Source organism: Tachysurus fulvidraco, chromosome 1 (genome assembly GCF_022655615.1).
Source record: "Tachysurus fulvidraco isolate hzauxx_2018 chromosome 1, HZAU_PFXX_2.0, whole genome shotgun sequence".
NCBI classification, from domain to species: Eukaryota; Metazoa; Chordata; class Actinopteri; order Siluriformes; family Bagridae; genus Tachysurus; species Tachysurus fulvidraco.
Window position 1 is genome coordinate 2,444,914 of NC_062518.1, and position 17,500 is coordinate 2,462,413.

The following is a 17,500-nucleotide window of genomic DNA, read 5'->3' on the forward strand; positions in this document are numbered from 1 at the left end:
GATTTATTAAATATTTGAGAGAGTTAGACAAGAAGTCATGTTCGTTGTGCATTTTATACTTCGCATTCTATTTCTTTTCATGTTAAATATAAACCGAATGTCTCTTTCAGGGGCTACTGTGACAATCTGGGCTATCATGCGCTCAGCGCCGCCGACTTCGGAAAGATCATGAAGAACGTATTTCCCAACATGAAGGCGCGCCGGCTCGGCATGAGGGGCAAATCCAAATATCCTTCTCCTTAAACTGTTTGTTACAATCCTTCTGAACGGTCAGGCATCTGTTGTTGCAGTTCATGCGCCTCCTAAATATAGATGAGGAAAATCGAATAAAGCGTGGACGTGCTGCTGTCGGACAGAGCGACCGAGTGGCAGCAGGAATGCGTCTGACCTTCAGGAAGCCTTCTCCATTGCGGCTCCTCTTTCATACACGGACGTCGTAGGTTAATTCGCAGATAATTCGGATTTAGTTCCGACTAAATTAAATAAAAACATAAGGGATCCGTTACAGAGTTATCGTTAAGCGTTTTTATTTTTTGTTTTGTTTTTAATCATTATAAGATCAACGAACGGATTTGTAGGAGTTAAATCCAGGGTAGAATACAGACTATTTTTATTTCCTCAGTGGTGCTGTGTAAATAAAAATAGGGCTAGTTTGTTGACGACGGTCGTCACGGTGACGGAAATGTAATACGCGTAGCGATCCCTGTTACGAAATCGAAGCCATCTTCATACCAACGCGGGACATTTTGACCTTTACTTTCTGTGAAGAGCTCAAACATTTCCACTTTTCTATTCTGTGTTTTTCTGTTTCTACGTACCGTAGAGTGACGTAACGTGGAGTAACGTGAAGTAGGACGGCTGTTGACGTTGTCGGTGTGAAGAAAAGTGTTTAAAAAAAAAATAAAATAAACAACACCAACAAAACTGCAGTGAAGCTGTCCGTGTAATGAAGGAGTAGCATTTAGGTTTCTTTGGCATTGAGATATTGGTATTTAATAAATAAATAAATAAATAAATAAGTAAATAAATAAATAAATAGAAGCTAAACACGACAACAAAACACCTAAATAAATAATTTACTAATTTACTAATTAGGGGACACGGTGGCTTAGTTGTTAGCACGTCCGCCTCACACCTCCAGGGTTGGGGGTTCGATTCCCGCCTCCGCCTTGTGTGTGTGGAGTTTGCATGTTCTCCCCGTGCCTCGGGGGTTTCCTCCGGGTACTCCGGTTTCCTCCCCCGGTACAAAGACACGCATGGTAGGTTGATTGGCATCTCTGGAAAATTGTCTGTAGTGTGTGAGTGTGTGAGTGAATGAGAGTGTGTGTGTGCCCTGTGATGGGTTGGCACTCCGTCCAGGGTGTATCCTGCCTCGATGCCCGATGACACCTGAGGCTCCCCGTGACCCGAGAAGTTTGGATAAGCGGTAGAAAATGGATGGATGGATGAATGAATGAAATTAATGTAATAATTCAAATAATTAATTATTAACATTGAACATTAAAATCAGTTATTAAAAGCTGTACGTATTAATAAAAAGTTAGCATAGAAGCTTTAACAAAGAATCATATAAATTAAAGATTATTAGTGAAAGTGATGTGACGTACGGCTAAGTACGGTGACCCAGACTCAGAGTTCGTTCTCTGCATTTAACCCATCCAAAGTGCACACACACACACACAGCAGTGAACACACACACACCGTGAACACACACCCGGAGCAGTGGGCAGCCATTTATGCTGCGGCGCCCGGGGAGCAGTTGGGGGGGGGGTTCGGTGCCTTGCTCAAGGGCACCTCAGTCGTGGTATTGCCGGCCCGAGACTCGAACCCACAACCTTAGGGTTAGGAGTCAGACTCTCTAACCGTTAGGTCACGACTTCCCCCAAAAGTGATACGGGAGAAATTTGGACTTTTTTTTTGAGCTTTATAATGTTGTGCTTTTGAGAATAACCTTGAAATAAACCTTTTTGTAAACACATCCTACAGTGAATCTGTTTCGAACCATAACTTTATTTTTCCCTTAACACTTGCTCACATATTGCTATAGTGGCCTGAGAAAGAAGCCGTTCATTCACATGCCGTCTCTTCCGAACCTGGACGTACACAAAACAGGAGACGGGGTACGTTTGTGCGTGGATGTGTGTGTTTTACAGAAAACAGTACTTTAATCTTTAATTCAGCAAAGTAATGAAACACTTTACAGGTGCAGGTACAGGTACAGTACAGGTACAGGTACAGTACAGGTACAGGAGTAAACTGTAAAGTAATGAAACACTTTACAGGTACAGTACAGGTACAGTACAGGTACAGGTACAGGAGTAAACTGTAAAGTAATGAACCACTTTACAGGTACAGGTACAGGTACAGGTACAGTACAGGTACAGGAGTAAACTGTAAAGTAATGAAACACTTTACAGGTACAGTACAGGTACAGTACAGGTACAGGTACAGTACAGGAGTAAACTGTAAAGTAATGAAACACTTTACAGGTACAGTACAGGTACAGTACAGGTACAGGAGTAAACTGTAAAGTAATGAAACACTTTACAGGTACAGGTACAGTACAGGTACAAGTACAGTACAGGTACAGGAGTAAACTGTAAAGTAATGAACCACTTTACAGGTACAGGTACAGGAGTAAACTGTAAAGTAATGAACCACTTTACAGGTACAGTACAGGTACAGGTACAGGAGTAAACTGTAAAGTAATGAACCACTTTACAGGTACAGGTACAGTACAGGTACAGTACAGGTACAGGTACAGTACAGGTACAGTACAGGTACAGTACAGGAGTAAACTGTAAAGTAAGCAAATAAACAGAAAACTTATAAAAAGCCTTAAAACAGTTTTAACATTTCTCTTTTGTGTTGCTAACAAATTTATGTCCATGTTCTCTTCTATGTCTGTTATGTTCTCTCTCTCTCTCCCTCTTCTCTCTCTATGTCTCTGTCTCTCTCCTCTCTCCCTCTCCCCCCTCTCTCTGTTCTCCCTCCCTCTATCTTCTCTCTCTCTGTCTCTCTCTCTTTCTCTCTCTCTTCTCTCTCCCTCTCTTCTCTCTCTTCTCTCTTATCTCTCTCTTCTCTCTCTCTCTCTTCTCTCTCTCTGTTCCCTCTTCTCTCTCTCTCTCTCTCTCTCTCTTCTCTCTCTGTTCTCTCTTATCTCTCTCTCTTCTCTCTCTCTCTCCTCTCTCTCTCTCTCTCTCTCTCTCTCTCTCATGGGGCAGTGTGAGGGCTTTGAACCTACTGGGCAGAGCTACAGTGGGGAGGATGAGATTCGCTCTGCTGCCAGTGATCTGGTGTGTGAATGGGCTCAGAAAGTTCTGAGTCGTCAGTTTGTTAGTTTGGAGGACCTCGCACGCTTCCTACTGAACAGCCACTACATCAGCACCAAGTCTGTTGCTGCTCTTACCGTGATGACCGGATCCCCTTCAGGTACGTCGCACTCGTCTAAGCCTGAGATTTGTTTTAATACAATGCCTCCCCCTGTTGGTTTGGAATCAGGCTGAAATGAAACACAATTCCACTCTATGTGGTTGCCGTGCATGTGTAAATAAATATATTCTAAATATATTCTCTACAAAGGTTTCCAGTCACAGTTAATCAGTGTCGCAACTGTAGCTGTAGATGATTATTTCTCTTGATGTCTTCAGGGGCCCAAGTGTCTGTTCAGACATCTGCATTCATGCCCACAACCGAAGCCCACTCATTCCAGCCTCAGGTCAAAACTCTGAATTCCCCTTCCATCGACGCCAAGCAGCAGCTCCAAAGGAAGATCCAGAAGAAGCAACTGGAACAGAAACTTCACTCGCCGCTTTCTCCTGAAGCTCAAAGCAGAAGGCCAGAAGGTGTCAGTACTCCTTGTGCAAGCACAGGAATCCCATGTGGAAGCCCTGCCCTACTTTCACCGCTGCCCACCATCGGTATTGTGGTAGCTGCAGTTCCTAGCCCAGTTACGGTAACTATTTCAATTCAAAAAGTAGTAATTCAGTAGTAATTCTTACTAGTGACACAATTTTATAATTTTATAACCTCTATTCACCAACACCATTATTTATAATTATGTTTAACTTGGGGGGCACGGTGGCTTAGTGGTTAGCACGTTTGCCTCACACCTCCAGGGTTGGGGGTTCGATTCCCGCCTCCGCCTTGTGTGTGTGGAGTTTGCATGTTCTCCCCGTGCCTCGGGGGTTTCCTCCGGGTACTCCGGTTTCCTCCCCCGGTACAAAGACACGCATGGTAGGTTGATTGGCATCTCTGGAAAATTGTCCGTAGTGTGTGTGTGTGTGTGTGTGTGTGTGTGTGTGAGTGAATGAGAGTGTGTGTGTGCCCTGCGATGGGTCGGCACTCCGTCCAGGGTGTATCCTGCCTCGATGCCCGATGACGCCTGAGATAGGCACAGGCTCCCCGTGACCCTAGAAGTTCGGATAAGCGGTAGAAGATGAGTGAATGAAAGTTTAACTTGTGAAACCTGATGAACTGTGTAGAACACCTAAAGCAGACTGTTCTCAGATTATGTCTTACATTAAATCTGTTTTGTTTTTCAGGTTCAGAGAAACAGACAGTTGATGTCTCCCAGCCCAGTTCCTGTGGCAACAGCGGAAAGCAAGGTGCTCCCTGTTAATTTTCAGGTTGTCACCCAGTCGGTTCCGCATGTGAACCGATGTCCAAAGACCCCTCAGAATGTCCGTGCGAGTCCTGTCGGTGATCGCCTCGCAAGCTATCGTTATACCCAAATCCTGCCTAAACCGGCTACAACTAGCACAATCACGCTACGTTCACCTCCTGCGCTCCTCATCACCAAAAGTTCCATCAAGACCGTCATACCGTCTAAGGACAGCTCCGTCAACATTGTGAAAATGACAGCCATATCGCTAGGACCCAGCAACAGCACCACCAGCACTGCTGTCACTACAGCTAGACCCGCCTCTGGTGGAATCACCAGCCAAAGTGATGACCTCCAGCCTGTTACGCGTGTCCGTAGTGGCTCCGTTGCCGCAATGGCATCGACGCTATCAAAGCCAGGGCAAACCGCCACAACACCAGCAGTCAACATCAAGCTGGATGTTTTTGATGTAGCAGGAAAAGCTCAGGGTGGAGCAGCTGGTGTGGGTATGCAAGCGGAAGGATCGCTCAAACCCAGAGCTGCGAGTGTGCCTACACCTCTAGCTAAAATCTCTGCGGAAATAAACAGGCAATCAGGGAACGAATTAAACGGTAGAATGATCCCTAATGAGAACAATTTGGCTGCTGCCAGCAATAATAATCCCAGTGAAAGCACTCTGTATCAAGATATATCAAATCACAGTACCGGTTGTGCTCAGATTACAAATAGCAGCGCATTTATGACACCACACAAGGATGCAGAGTTGTCATCACCAAGCCCGCGCAAAAGACAAGGCTTACACCCGGACTCGAGTCTGACGCCGGTCAAAAAAATGTACATATCCGAGGTAAGCGAAGACGCAAAACTGGATATGGAAATCCAAGCAGCGAAGAATGTTTCCAGGTCAGACACTCCTGTTGAACCGGAAAGCGTACTTTCTTCAGCTGCTGGAAAGGCTATGATGAAGCATACCTCCAGTAGTCCTACCAGAATCCTTGCATTCACTGATAGTCCAGTTGTAAAAACCTGCTTCCAGACTGTCAGCAGTTCCCAAAGTATCTCGCAAGGACAATGGGAAGGGTCTTCATCTAACGTAAAAAATATCTCTGCTGGTACTACAGCCGTAAGTGCTCCTTGCCAGGATTGTCAGGTAAGGAATACGAGCTTTCAGACACTTAATAGACCACGAAGTGTTTCCCAAGCACAGTGGGAAGGCTCTTCATCCAATATAAACATCAAGCATATAGTCACTCGCACTGTTAGCGCACCAGGTCAGGCGATGGTACAGCAGCATGCAAACAAAAATATTCAAGCCTTGCAAGTAGGTTCGGAGCAGTCCGGCTCCTCTGCAGTATGTGAACTAAATAGTGTGTTCTGGAATAACGAGCAGCAATGTCGCAATCAGCAGCAAATTTATTCTCAGCACGGGGCAGTAAAAAATAAGCCAATCTCTAGCTCCGTTATGGAGCCTACTGTGATGACTCAAACCACTGCCACAGGCCAGCTGGTGCAGATGACTGGTGATGTAGTGGAACATGTTGCACCTCAGACTCATGTGGGCTACTTCCCGTTTAACGATGACGACATGACTCAGGACAGTATAGTAGAGGAACTAGTTCAGATGGAGGAGCAGATGAAGATGAACACTTCCATGCAAAGCTTTGATGGCTGTGAGGACATGGCACTGCAAACTCAACAGGCAACCTTGCAGAACAACATGATTTCCAGTCACCAGGCCAGCACTTCTTGTTACAACTTGGCCAACACTAGCATCACACCTATTCACACCCCGACCCAAAGTGCAGAGATGATGGGAATGGGGCAAGGATTGACCCATGAGAGCCCCTGCTCACATTTTGCCCCTACCACCCCTGTAGACAGTGCTCTGGGAAGCAGCTGTCAAACCCCAATTGGAACACCACACTCGAACTGCAGTAGTGGCGTTCCGCCCAGTCCTGTTGAGTGTAGGAACCCGTTTGCCTTTACTCCTATCAACTCCAGCATCACAAGTTACCATGATGGCAGCACTATCTCCTCCAGTCCAGTCAAGCCTATGCAAAGACCGATGGCCACCCACCCGGATAAAGCTAAGCTGGACTGGATGAATAATAACTACAATAACAGTAGTAGTAATTCCAACAGTGGGATTAGTATTCTCCCCAACTATCAGAATCTGGTGGATAACCAGTTCAGGAAACCTCATGCTTTTGCCATTCCTAGTCAGACGTATCCTTCACCAGTCAGGCACCATGACATGCACATAAGTCGCTTGACACCAATTTCACCAGTCCAGCAGCAAGTGGCTGGCATGGCAAACCTTAATAAACAGGAGGGATTTGCTGTTCCAGCCCCTCTTGATAACAAAACCAGCACCTCCTCCTCCTCCGGCTCATTCCGCTGTCGCAGTGTCAGTCCAGCAGTCAGGCAGCGCAACACGAGTGGAACCCCAAACCCTAACGTCCGCCGTTACGTGGTCTCTCCTTTTAATTCACCAGTGACACCCGAAGTGCTGAATATCTTTTCGAACAGCCAAGTAAATACTAGTGTTAGCAGCATGGTGCAGAGGAGTCAGTCAGTGCCGCTAAATGTGATGATGCAGACAGAGGTGTTGCCCATGCAAGCTAGCGGGCAAACGAGCAACCCTAAAAACATTACTACCGTTCTGCTTAACAAAATGGATTGTGATGGAGATAATATGGTACGTGGACTCGGAAAGAACAATATGCCATCCAGTTACACTGCTCGAATGAACCTCTCACAAATCCTGGAAACGACCGGTGCTTCTGGTTTCCCAGCCAGTGCCAATCACCAGGCCATGATTTCGCCTGGCACCTCGGCTTACAGGTTTACAAAGCCTGCTTATCTCATGAAGAACAACGTAGGGGAGCAAATCTTTTCAGCAAGAGAGAACCAAGGGCAGTTATTCCCAGAAGAGAGCAAGCAACTATCTGAAGAGCGGCAAAATCAGGCCTTAATGGTTTCACCGCACCATGACCTCCAGAAACATCAGCACCAGCAGTCTTTCCTTTTCAATACCACCGATAAGGACCTGTTAGATGAAAACAGCTTGAACACTATCTCACAGCTTCCAGGCCAGGCAACTGAACTTGACAACAGTGGTTCAGAGTTTTCTGGTGATATGCAACTGACCTCTGAACTCTCCAGTAGCATGAATGATTTAAACTCTTTAGATGCAAACCTACTGTTCGATCCGTCATCGAGTCAGCAGCAAGTGCAGTATGAAGAACCGACACTGGAGGAATTAAAGAATGACCCAATATTCCAACAGATTTGCAACGAGACTGTGAATTCTGCTGGCTTCGACTGGTTGGAGAGCAAGGACCAGGCAACCGTGGAAATGTTGGGTTAATTCGTAGCTTGCATTGTTTAGATCGGGGGTCGGCAACCTTAAACACTCAAAGAGCCGTTCGGACCCGTTTCCCACAGCCGTTACCCGTTACCCGTTTTGACATCTAAATGAAGATGATACTGCATATATATCATTTTTTACCTTTATGGAAAGTATAAAAAAATTTAATTCTAAGATTATGATGCAACATTAAAATAAACCGTGTTTAATTTTTTCATTTTTAACTGTAGTGTGTTGTGTTTATGAAATCAATGAACTGCTACCGAGTAAACTAAATTTTATTTCTGCAAGCAAACAAAAATATTTTGAACAGTTTGAACTAAAGGGGGGCACTTTTGCCTCACACCTCCAGGGTCGGGGGTTCGATTCCCGCCTCTACCTTGTGTGTGTGGAGTTTGCATGTTCTCCCCGTGCCTCGGGGGTTTCCTCCGGGTACTCCGGTTTCCTCCCCCGGTCCAAAGACATGCACGGTAGATTGATTGGCATCTCTGGGAAATTGTCTGTAGTGTGTGTGTGTGTGTGTGAGTGAATGAGAGTGTGTGTGTGCCCTGTGATGGGTTGGCACTCCGTCCAGGGTGTATCCTGCCTCGATGCCCGATGACGCCTGAGATAGGCACAGGCTCCCCGTGACCCGAGAAGTTCGGATAAGCGGTAGAAAATGAACGAATGAATGACCTAACCTTAACAAAAAAGACGCTGGGTTGAAGGTTACTTTCAAATAAAATGTCCAATGTCTAATTGAGTCCTCTTCGTATTCATGACATCAAAATTTTAACTTGCCGGCTGCAGCAAACCAAAAATGCGTGTGTCGGATTTCGCAAGTCGGCAGATATGACGCATATTTTGAGCGACAAAAAAATTAAACACGGTTTATTTTAATGTTGCATCATAATATTAGTTTTAAAAAAAATGAAATTCTAACAAACTAAAATAAAATAGATTTCAATTAAATAACTATTTTCTAAATCTACAGGGAGCCGCAGCAGAGGGATGAAAGAGTCACTTGCGGCTCCGGAGCCGCGGGTTGCCGACCCCTGGTTTAGATAATTAATGTTTTCTTTTTTTTAAATGTGTGTTTCACAGGAAGTTATCTAAATGTTTACACCAAACAGTATTGCAGTGAATCACTAGGTTCAGTTCCTAGGTTGAACAGAAATTATGCTTTTTTTTTTTTCTTTCCTCAGAATGTTTGTTTTGCTCTGTGCACCTTTAAACGGCGGTGCTGTTGAATTTCTCTCCAAATGTTCAAATACTGGTACGAGAATTGTAAAAATTAGCCAGGGGTCTAGTGTCTCAAAGTAAATGGTTGGTACTGCTTCCAAGAAATTCTGTAAAATTAAAGATCGATGATTAATTTTACAGTTTACCCCCCAAAAAAGCAAGGGATATTTCTGCACACCTTGCAGGCAAGGTATCTTTGTGTAAATAAAAATAAAATAATTTTTTTTTTTACATTCAATACATAAACTTTTATTAAGACTTTTGAGCTGGCTTATGTACTGTGATTCATTCAGACGTTGTTTTCAGCTTTGTAAATGTAAAATAGGTGCTTCCAGGTGGAGAAATCGATAAACATGAACATAATAATGAATAAATGTATTACTTTAAAGTTATAACGAACGGAAAGATTGTACCTGCTCTCTTTTATATACTGTAATTAAACTGTAAAGCTTTCATATACATATATTAAATATGGAAATTGGCACTTAAATGTAATACACTTTAAAATTTTAATGACTTAAAGCCCAAAGATGAACAGTACTGGCTTTGCGATAATAATTGGCTTGCTAGTCGTTAGAAAATCGATTATTTCTTTCAATTCATGAATATTGCTTTGAGTTTTTCCTGATTTTTTATCTCAGGGTTCCCCGAGTTCCCCTAGCTGAGGTATTAAATTCGACGCATTCAACCAATCGTGTTTTAATAACGATCATTAACAGGCTTAAATATTTGCACTAACAATCACAGTTTGTTTACTGCAAACGTGTTAAAGAAATCCATGCTGCTGTTTCATTATAAATGCACGATAGACAACGGTTTAAGAGAATAATTAAGGGTTAATAATTGTTAATAATTAAATATTAACATAATTAATGTTCTTCGGTCTAGACTAGAGGTCTTCTCAGGTCTAAAGAAATGTACCCGACCCGAAGTGCCCCGAATCACTTTTTACCCAAACCCGACGTGCATAAATTTTTTTTTTAAGAAAGACCCGACCTGAGACAAACCCGAAAAAATTAGACCCGAGTCCGACCCGACGGCAATTTTTTTTAACCCGACTGGACCCGAAAGTTGCATAACTCTAAACACTAAAGTAATCGCTACAGAGTGGATTCAAAATTGATTGACAGGTCTGTTTCAACAAAAACTAGCTTACCGCCAGCCACACGTCGCCAGCCACATGTCGCAAGCGGTCTCGGCAAACAGAGGAGAGGTTGGAAAAGGACTCGAGTCGATGCACACACACTAGATACAGTAGTTCGGGTCTTCTCGGGTCCATTCGGTAAAAACACATTAATTTTAAATTACCCGAGACCCGACACCGCTATTATTATAGGTACACGTGAAACTTTTAGACCCAAACCCGCTCGGGTCTCGAGTCGGACCTCGGGTTTTCGGATCTAAGTGGACCCGTGAAGACCTCTAGTCTAGACATCGCTGGAGCACGATGAGCACGACCGATGTCCATTTTAGTGTGCGCTCTTCTTGTATCGAAAACCTTTCAAAAATAATTACTGTAAAAATTTGTACCATATTTAGATCTCAAATAAGATTGAAGGGAAAAATGTCAGTAAGAGATTTTATTCAGGATCTGATTAGTCTATAGATTTTTTCTATCTATGCATTTTTTGAATCAGTTGTTCTGCCACTTTTTTGGTTTAGTGGGAGTTTTTTTTCTACATTCTAAACTTAACATTTTTATGTAACCTTCTTAAATCTTTGACGTTTGGCGACAGAAAAAATTGTCATTTATATCGAATGGATCGATTTGTCGCTCTAAGAAGTGCTGAATGTTTTTAAACTTTTCTGTAGCAAATTTGTGACTTTTGTGAATTTTTGGGCTTAGTTACTGTTTTTGCACTAAGATGGAATATCCTATTAAACGCCACGGGACGAGTACCACTATGTCGTCGGAAAGAATTTTAAGCTGAGAACGCTGAAAGTCAAAGCTAAAAAAAAAATATTTGGCTGGAATAATTGTGTAGAATTGGTGTACAGCGTGATGCTAATTTACTTATGTGCCTGATGTAAAAACACGACGTCGATTCGTGTCAATTTTAAGTCTCCGCAAACATCTCAGCCTTAAAGTCCCTCCGTACCAAAGAAACGCTCCGAAATTTGAGGGGAGTTTTTTTTTATTTGGAATTTTATACCTTTTTTTAATTATAATTACAAAATTTTAAATGTTGCGCTTTTTTTTGAGGCACTGAGTTTTTTTTCTTCTATTTTTTAACATGCAATCTGTCGTGTAGCACTGAAACTTTTACTAAAGGAATATTTAAAAATCACACTACCGGTATCATTTATAAATGAAAATAAAGTGTAGCTGTGCGGAAGACTGTTAAAGTAATTCACCGATTTTAACTTGTATGTAAGAATCACAGACACCGTTTAATGTTAATGCTGTAGTAGTTGTTGTTGTTGTTGTGGTTATTAAACTGTTAAACCTGTATTTATCAGATGCCAGCAAATGTGCAACCTGCCTGAGGAATTAGTCCTCATGTACAAACAGATACTTGCATGTGTTCCTGTGTATTTAGTTTTGTATCGTTTCTTTATGCTCCGTATTTTAAGAATAAAGAGAAAACACCATATAGAATTAAAGACCTTTCTGATTCGAATCTGTAAATCGACACCTTGAATCAGTCAAAGCTTTAGAGGTCGATTAATACTGATGCACTATTTTCTTTTTTTTTTTTCAAGTTAATAAGACCTGAAATTTTATCCTAAGCTTTTAAAACCCAAGTATAAATAATAATTTAAAAAAAAAGTGTTCAGAAAGAAAACCTACATATAATTCCCATTGTGATTAATATAACATTGGGAAATTAATTGTTTACTTCTTTTTCTGTACAAGTCTTGAAAGGTTTATTTAGTTATTTAGTTTTTTTTTTTAATCCTTTTAAAATCGATATATTTTTCTTTAAACCCGTCAATGTAGTCATTGGTTAATTTGATCATAGGCCAGAACTGTGGGTGTAATTCTGTGACCTACTGTAAGACTTTATCTTTACCCCCTTTGTGGTGTTCAAACCTGTACATCTTGTTTTATTAACTTATTAGTTTGGAAACTTTTTTTTTCCTCTTTCTTTTTGCATTGAAAGGGATCACTGGCTTATTTTATGTGACTAATAAACATTTTTGTAAATTATCATGACAAAACGCTTTGTGCTTTTCTTTCCCGGTGTGAAAGGCAGAAGGACTGAGGGATATTGAGGTTGGCTTTGTAGAAGCCAATATTCTGTTTTCCTATTTAAGCTTAGATAAAAAATTATCAAGAGTAACTCCTCCTTTCGAGCCACATGAACCAAATTCTGATATGTTGTAGAACCTGGTCTGAAGTTTGTTGCTGTTACTTTTCTAAGCGATCCGAGTACCGGTACTTCCGGTACCAGGTCTCAAATTGGCCTTTTTCCCATAGACTCCAATTATAAACTTTGGAGGTTTATAACTCGGCAAGCTTTCGAACTATCTACACAAACTCGGCCAGCTCCTTTAGGGTGATACTCTGAACAAAGGTTTAAATTGGTGTACCGACTGGCCTTTCGGTTGTGCCATAGCCCCGCCCCCAAATATAAAAAATCAAAAAACTTTTTACAACATGGACATGTGACATATCAAAACACTCAGCCCAAGGAGTGGAATTGTGTCACAGGTTTTCGGATGATGTCACATGCTCGTCTCCACTTGCCTCCAAATGTTTTGGCACCCTAGCGCCCCACTAGATTTCTCAAGTTTTATGTCCATTTGCCTCCAAAAAGCACCGGCCTTTGCGAATACTTGCTTCGTCAAAGCCAACATCAAAGTTTGTTGCAACGAACTTTACAAATCTAGTTATCTTGTGTTATTAAGGTACAGTTGTCCTTTTCATATGAACAGAAGCAATCTGAAGTAAATATTTCAGAGGTTTTGCTGATTGAGTGAATAAAAAAGGTCACTTCTACACATCGGTTTGAAAAGGTCTCATGGGTTTGCTGATATAGACCAAAGCTTAGTGCAGGAACAGAATATGTGATGCGACACTAGGCCATCACAGGACATCGTGTAAATTAGCATCACAGATCCCCTGCCAGAAAGGTTTTCTGAGGTGAGATCTGACCAGAGAAACCAGAATAAACCGGACTGAATGGTGTTGTTTTACAGGCTGCCGTGGTTTGACTGTATTTTGTAAATATTCAAATAGGCACTGTTCACATCTGGTTTCAGCATCTGTCAGGTCACCCAACCGAAAGCCATAGTCGTCATTTCCGGTGCATCTTCGGTGAAGGAATATGATCAGATTTCAGATCTCACACGAGTATAAGACTCTTTCTGCCATATTTATACCTGTGCTGATCCTCGGCTGATCGTGAACGGTTCAACCTTTTATTGGCTTCTAAAATATCCATAAAGATAATAATAATAATAAAAGCTGCTAATCTGTTATTCTCCATTAAGACAAAACAATCAGAATCATATAAAAAACACACAGACATTGATCACGTCTTTATATGCAAATAATCTACAGTGAATATGCAATTCCGAGTAAACAAACCTGATTCCTGGTGTGTAGTTTGAGTGACATTGCGTGACATTGCGTGAGACAGAAATGTACGCGTGAGATTTTCCCCACATTATTCAGGGCTGAATCTCTGGTCTAACACGCCACGGCCTGTACTTACACTCACACACCACAGGCGGCGCTATCACTTGGTTTTTTAGCTTTGACACAAAGTGTTGAAAGTGTCCATGTGAAGAATAACAGCTCGGGGGAAAAAAAAAAAGGTAAGAAAGCTTAATTTATCCAGAATAAATACCTGTGTTATGTATTTTTTTGGCTTATCCGAAATTTCTCTGAAAACGTATCAGTCTTCGGTATGAATTGTTTTTGTCATTTTCCTGCGTTTTCTTTGTTCCTTCCGCCTTGACAGTTTTTTTCCCCCAACCAGCTGTATGTACTGTTGATGCTGTATTAGCCGAGTTAGCTTGCAAGCTAACAGTATAAACATCTCGCTAGCTAACAATGTAAATATCCCGCTAGCTAGCAGTATAAATATCTCGCTAGCTAACAGTATAAATATCTCGCTAGGCTGAGTATTGAGTGTCAATAACGAAGCAGTTAACACGTTAGCACATGAAGCGCGGTTTAACACGTGTAACTCAAACCTAGTTTAGATTTGTCACACGTTAGTTAACCCAGCCTTTATAACCAGCTCGGATTAACCCGTTATTTCTTACACAGGGGGAATAAAAAGTGAAGTAACTGAATGTAGCTAGCGGGTGAAATCCTGTGGTGCCGCCTAGAGCCTGTTAGCAACACATGCTAACGAGTCGGAGTGACGCATATTGTACACGACAGATGAATAACTGTATTAAACTTGATCTTGTGTAGAACCGGTAAATGTTTACGTAGCTTTAGCCTCGAGCTAATCTAGCTAGCTAGCCGAGTTGCGTCATTAAGCTAGCGCTGTTCATGATGTCTAAATATATATAAATATATAATAATAATAATTATTATTATTATTATTATAATGATGCGCTCCGTGTTTGCTTGAATTCCATCCGTAAATACATAATTTTTTTTTTCTCCGCCGAAAACAACACACACCACCGCTCGAGTGTTTTAAGAGAACAAACAACAAAAACAACTAAGTCGCGCGAGGTCTGTTGCTAAGCAACCGAGGAATCGTGAACGTCGATCTCTTGCTAGCTAATATTGCAGCTAGCGTCGGTGCTAACGATGCTAAAGAAGAACCGATATTTGTTTTATTAGCATGTTTCCCTCAGATGTGCTGTGTATTTGCTAAAGTAAGCCACAATAAGGCTAGTCACGATGATTACACAAGTTATCTGGACCTTATTGATACTTCGTTAAGGTTTAAGTTTGTTTCCAGCTTTATTTTAGTTATGCTAAGTTTTTTATTTTATTAGTAATTTACAAATATTTATGAATAAAGTTTCTGTTTTGGACAAGTTTGATAGGTTTAGACCGTTTTTCAGCTTTTTTAGCATCGTTTTTATCATTAAAATGTATTACTAATTATTAACTGATTTATTATAATTTTATTTTCATATTAATTATCTTAGATATGTTTAAAAAGTGATATGTTCAATTGCTCGGTAATGTGAATGATACAAACGATGAGTTTATTTTTGTAATTGTATTTTTCCAAAACTGTTTTTTTTTTCTTTTCTTATTTCTCGTTATTACGTCTTTAATAAACTGTTTGTTTGTTTTTTTGACAGAAATTCGGGCTGTTTTTAGGAGATGGACGGTGATAAAATCGATGCCAAAGGTAAAGTAACTCTGATACTCTTATAAACTCCACAACGATCTTCGTCGTTATTAAATAAAAAGGAGCGAGCGGTTTGCTAGCTGAAATATTTATCAGCTGGTGGACCGTTGTTTCTTTTGTACGCTGCGTGGGATTATTTTGAGATTCTATTCTAGCACGCTGCGTATAAGGTTTCCGTCTAAAACTTTGATGAAGTCTTGATTATTGTGCTTCAAAGACGCCGCGGCAATCGGGTTCCCGTCCGATCCGTCATCTACACAGACCTGGAAATACTTATGAAATCTCTACGCTCCGACACCGTAACAAAATTCCGTACCATTCAAAGGAGCAGAATACGATCTCTTGCTGTCTGTCATGCAAAAGCTAATTAGACTTTAGAAAATGTACTAGCTGTGGTAATGGTTCCCAAATAGACAAAGCAGAGAAAGCTGTTTGGCTAGTTTCAGAATAAAAGGTTTGTCTACCTTTTGTACAGCTTCACGGTTTAACCACCTATCGCTCAAAAACACGAAGATTTCTCCCAGATAAAAATGTCAAATGAGACTGAAATGTATGAATATGGACTGACCGACTGTCCTGTAAGTGTTTCGAGCTCACTGATATTACCTGATACCCCTGAGAAGCTTTCCCACATCTCACGTCGTTAATCTTTTTGTAGGTGCGCTGTGATCTCGACTCGATTTCTTACTTGAAAGACGCACCGGTGAAAGTTTTGGCCTTGTTTACTCTTTTATTGATTGATATGTACCACGTACGGTCGACGTTATGACATGTTAAATGTCCTATCGAGTCAAAAAAATGTAAATGGTCAAAATAACTTGTTAGTCTTAATTAAACAGGCCTACAATGAAGTGTCAAATCAAAAACCGTACAATTTAGAGCCGGGGTATAATAAGTGGTAGTAAGAGAAGGTTTATCGCGGGCACAAAGACGCCCTGAGTCTTCTTTAGTCTAAACACAAGTGGAAAACTGTACAACACGTTCAAGACCGTATCGATAATCCCCAAGGCTAAAATAAGAGAAAAACGTCATGAGCAAGCAACAATCACACTGCATTGATCTTAAACGACTAAACCGTATATCTTTCATCACATGATCATGATAATAAGTTGTAAAATCTTTGCGCTGTTCCAGTCAGTTTGAGCAGCAGAAGAAAACAGTCGTATACGTAAAACAATTTTATGCAGTCGGGAGATTTAGCGTAGAAGTGTAAAATGTTTACTGCATTTTCAGCCCCAGGTTTCGTTCTCAGTGTCACTCGACCTCCACTGCTGCTTTGAATAACACACTGGGCCGAATTCACCAGATAAAAGGCTCTTTTTTTCTGTGTGCTGATAACCGCCTTCTGTTTGCAGGTAAAGTGGGTGATCTGGTGATGCAGAACCCACAAGCACTGGCGGCTCTTCAGGACAGACTAGACAACTTAACACAGAGTCCTTCAGTTATGGACAGGTTAGGACAGTTATGCAATATTAATGTATTAACCTTCTCTGAATTTTACTGACTGTGTTAAAAGATAAGTGGTTAGAAATGAGTTTATAGTAAATCCTGTTTTAACCTGAGCAGCTGCACTACACCATGCTTCTGTTAGTGAAAAATAAATCAATCTGCGTCACCGCTGGAAAATGTTCTGGTCCAGCTGTTGGAACCAGATGTTCATCCATTTGACCATCTCTCTGTCTCTCTCTCTCTCCCCCTCTTGTTTTCTCTCCCTCTGTCTCACCCTCTGTCTCTCTCTCTGTCTCGCTCTCTGTGTGTGGCTCTCTCTCTGTCTCTCTCTTTGTCTCTCTCTCTGTCTCTCTCTCTGTCTCTCTCTGTCTCTGTTTCTGTCTCTCTCTCTCGCTCTCTCTTTGTCTCCCTCTCTCTCTCTCTCCCTCTCTCTCTCTCTGTCTCTCTCTCTGTCATTCCTACAGTTTACCGTTGTCCATCAGGAGAAGAGTCAACGCCTTAAAGAATCTGCAAGTCAAGAGCGCACACATAGAAGCCAAATTTTACAAGGAGGTACACGAGCTGGAAAGAAAATACGCTGCT

At 41.5% G+C, this 17,500-nt stretch overlaps 2 protein-coding genes across 9 annotated transcripts in view; both read left to right on the forward strand.

Annotated features, from left to right (window-relative positions):
• The window catches only part of rfx7a (regulatory factor X7a), a 24,070-nt gene extending 15,851 nt beyond the window's left edge, over positions 1–8,219 (forward strand). For 2 of the 3 annotated variants that reach the window (XM_047811471.1, XM_047811479.1), the window contains 5 exons: positions 111–227; positions 2,036–2,120; positions 3,225–3,432; positions 3,651–3,955; positions 4,545–8,219. In XM_047811471.1, the coding sequence (XP_047667427.1) occupies positions 111–227; positions 2,036–2,120; positions 3,225–3,432; positions 3,651–3,955; positions 4,545–7,973 (4,144 nt within the window). In that variant the 3' untranslated portion in view covers positions 7,974–8,219. The remainder of the gene's footprint in view (positions 1–110; positions 228–2,035; positions 2,121–3,224; positions 3,433–3,650; positions 3,956–4,544) is intronic. The other variant, XM_047811475.1, reaches the window with a different exon arrangement.
• A 5,635-nt stretch (positions 8,220–13,854) lies between these two features.
• The window catches only part of nap1l4b (nucleosome assembly protein 1-like 4b), a 15,748-nt gene continuing 12,102 nt past the window's right edge, over positions 13,855–17,500 (forward strand). The window contains exons 1-4 of one of the 6 annotated variants that reach the window (XM_027174232.2): positions 13,855–13,957; positions 15,418–15,469; positions 16,825–16,921; positions 17,383–17,500. The exon at positions 17,383–17,500 is cut by the window's right edge and continues 24 nt beyond it. In XM_027174232.2, coding sequence (XP_027030033.1) covers positions 15,442–15,469; positions 16,825–16,921; positions 17,383–17,500 — 243 coding nt within the window. In that variant the 5' untranslated portion in view covers positions 13,855–13,957; positions 15,418–15,441. Of the gene's footprint in view, positions 13,959–14,841; positions 15,050–15,417; positions 15,470–16,824; positions 16,922–17,382 lie in introns of those variants that run through there. The other 5 variants (XM_027174234.2, XM_047818387.1, XM_027174231.2 and 2 more) reach the window with 5 other exon arrangements.